The sequence below is a fragment of the Myotis davidii genome, unplaced genomic scaffold, assembly GCF_000327345.1.
Source record: "Myotis davidii unplaced genomic scaffold, ASM32734v1 scaffold238, whole genome shotgun sequence".
Taxonomy (NCBI): Eukaryota; Metazoa; Chordata; class Mammalia; order Chiroptera; family Vespertilionidae; genus Myotis; species Myotis davidii.
The window spans coordinates 5,177,600-5,180,767 of record NW_006293779.1 but is presented as its reverse complement, the minus strand read 5'-3'; the positions used below and the strand labels follow the sequence as shown (position 1 = coordinate 5,180,767).

General features: G+C 43.2%; 1 protein-coding gene across 5 annotated transcripts in view; it reads left to right on the top strand.

The window, feature by feature from the left end:
• ATRAID (all-trans retinoic acid induced differentiation factor) overlaps window positions 1-3,048 on the top strand; it is a 4,066-nt gene extending 1,018 nt beyond the window's left edge. For all 5 annotated transcript variants that reach the window (XM_006767468.2, XM_015566368.1, XM_006767469.2 and 2 more), the window contains exons 3-7: window positions 1,545-1,616; window positions 1,823-1,894; window positions 1,994-2,115; window positions 2,404-2,501; window positions 2,737-3,048. In XM_006767468.2, coding sequence (XP_006767531.1) covers window positions 1,545-1,616; window positions 1,823-1,894; window positions 1,994-2,115; window positions 2,404-2,501; window positions 2,737-2,841 — 469 coding nt within the window. In that variant the 3' untranslated portion in view covers window positions 2,842-3,048. The remainder of the gene's footprint in view (window positions 1-1,544; window positions 1,617-1,822; window positions 1,895-1,993; window positions 2,116-2,403; window positions 2,502-2,736) is intronic.
• Window positions 3,049-3,168: the final 120 nt, after the last annotated feature.

Genomic DNA, 3,168 nt, shown 5'->3' with positions numbered 1-3,168 from the left:
CAGATTCGTCAAGGCTTGCCTGACTGGCTTTTGGGATAAATATTTGTGCCTATTTTGGAGGCATCTCAACGATAATGCTCAGACTTCTAAACCTGTTATAGCATTTTTGGCTGGGTAAACAGCCCTGTGATTCATCCTGGTTGAAACTGCATGCCAGTTTGTTTGTTTTTTAATGTTTTTATTTCTTTTAGAGAGAGAGGAAGGGAGAGGGGTAGAAACATCAATGAGAGAGAACCGGCTATCGCCTACCTCTTGCATGCTCCCTACTGGGGATGGGATTCCAACAGTGAGCTGGTTCACGGGTCATGCTCAACCACTGAGCCATACCAACTGGGCTCCATTCTTTAATTCCAGCATCTTTTGTGAATTCTCCTTACTACTAAATACCACAGTAATATATTTTTTTACTCCCACTAATCCTTAATGTCTGTACTAATCAATTTTATTTCTATACTGCCCTGTGATTTATTTCATACTAGAGGCCCTGTGCACTATTTGTGCACCGGTGGGGTTCCTCGGGGTTCCTTGGCCTGGACTGCACTCTCTTGCGATCTGGGACCCCCCCAGGGGATGTCAGACTGCCGGTTTCCACCCGACCCCCCACAGGCCAGGCCAAGGGACCCCACCTGTGCACCATCTGTTGGGGGAGGGCTCTAGAGGAAGGCTCTAGGGTGTGTCCTGCAGATCTAGCCTGGTCAGGATCAGCCTGACTGTAGCAAGCTAACCTACCGGTCAGAGCGTCTGCCCCCTGATGGTCAGTGGGCATCATAGCGACTGATCAGATAGTCCAACAATGGTTGGACACTCAGCATATTAGGCTTTTAATGTTTATATTGATCCTATTTTTGGTCTTGTTCTCCTACTACATTGTAAGCCATTTGAAAGCTAAAAAAAAAAAAAGAAAGAAAGAAAGCTAAGATACTGAGGGTTTTATTTTTATATTCCAAATTTGTGCAGTTAGTAGGTGCTCCATAAATATTTGTAGAATAGAGGAACAGACAGCAATAGATATTTAAGAAAATAAAGTGGCATGCTCCTTAATATCCAGCATTTTACATCCAATCTGTGGTAGAAAATGCAGTTGGAAAAAACTTTCGATTATGTGATTTGGATTTTTTTTTCCATTTGAAGGTCCTTTGTGGATCTGAGGTCATATCATAATATGAGATTCACTAATCTAGACAAGAAACTAATTTCTTCCAATTTATGCATAGATACAAAGAATTTTCTGCCATGATGGAAATATTCTATATCTATACCATTCAATACAGTAGCTGTTACCCACATGTTAATGATTAACTGAAATATGGCTAGTGCAAATGAGGGACTGAATTTTTTAAAATTTAAATTAATTTCAGTAGCTACACATAGCTAGTTAGTGGTAACTAAATTGGACAGTGCAGCATTAAAACATCTACTACAGCACCTAGTTTGTAGCCCTGAACACATCTGTGTTCAACTAATATTTAGCAGAAAAAGGGATGTGTTAGCCTCTAATGGATAAAGAGAGACATGTAGTTACACTGATTACCTTATTTCCTCAGGTTGGATCTCCAGAACTGTTCTCTGAAGCACCTTGGTCCAAACTTTCCTCAAGCACATACTGCTATCATCATGTAAGTGGTTGGTTATCCTCCTTACCAAAAAGTGACTATGACAAAGGGTAATTGGGAAAGTCGTTGAGGAGGTACTCCTCAAAAAATGTTTGAATACTGATACCTAAACTTGGACAGCTCAGAATGAAAACTGGAATACCAGTCCAGGAAGATGGGTTAATAGAGTGTTTTTCTAAAGCACAGTGCTAATAGTGTGTGCTTTTCAGAGACCTGCACGCAAACCCCCTCAACGATGACTTGGCCAACACCTTCCACGGCTTTATCCAGCTCCAGACTCTGTGAGTAAGGGTATGGGGTTGGGGAGAGAATCAAAGAGGGGCAGTGCTGAGAGCTCAGCAACATAGGTTGCATATTAAGACTGCTTATGCTGTGTTCAGGATACTACCAGAAGATGTCAACTGTCCTGGAGGTATTAATGCCTGGAATACTGTCACATTTTACCCAAACAATCAAACCTGTGAAGGACAAAGGAACCTTTGCAATAGCACTGGGGACACAGGTATGCTGTTTCCTCTCCACCCTTTTGGGGAACTGCCTTTCCTCCTCTGGATTCTCCCCATTAGATCAGAAAGATAGTAAGATTGCTCATGTGCCTTTTTGTTCAGGCTTCTGAAGCTGTAACCCCTTGGAAAGAAAGGATCTTAAAATATATTTATATTATGATGTTCTGATTATCTATACTCTTTCTTCCTCTTTGACATGGAAATAATTGAAAGAATCTAATTTGAAGCAGGTATTTGAGAAATATGAGATCCAGTGATGTTCTCTGTTTCTCTCTGACTCCTAGAAATATGTCCTGAGAATGGATCTTGTGTGCCTGATGGTCCAGGTCTTTTGCAATGTGTTTGTGCTGATGGCTTCCATGGCTACAAGTGTATGCGCCAGGTGAGGAATTAAGTCTTCTTATTAGGGATGAGAGAAATGCATAGAGCAAAAACCTCTCAGAAAGAAGAGCCATAAGACCAGGAGTTGATGCAAATCACCTAGTGAAGGAAACTGAAGGAATTGCCCTGGATGAAGGGAGAGTTATAATAGGAAAAAACTGGGTGTTAGGATGTAGCCCTTGGAGTAACACTATACGAGGTGTATGAGGTGTTTTTTTTAAATCTTTTATTCACAGGGCTCGTTCTCTCTGCTTACGTTCTTTGGGATTTTGGGATCCACCACATTATTCATCTCCATCCTTCTTTGGGGAACCCAACGCCGAAAAGCCAAGGCCTCATGACCTACCTCGATCTTCCTACTGACCTAAAGGTCACCCCCCTCCGTCTTAGCCCAGCCGGGCTGGCCAGAGCCTCCCCCAGGATAAGGCCGAGGTTGGAAGGAAGATGGAACGTTGCACAGCGCTGGAATGCCACACTCCAGTCGAGGAGCGGACTAGTCCCAGGTCCCATTTGTGCTGCTAACGATAATAAATTTTTTTTTTAAAGGACAGTGCCCCGTCTTTGTGTGTTTCTTGGTTGGGGTGGAAGTGGGTTCTCTTCTCCACGTTTCTCCAGGCTCTGCGCCAGGTAGTCTGACGCCTGTGACCTCGCCGCCCCCGGCCCCGCCC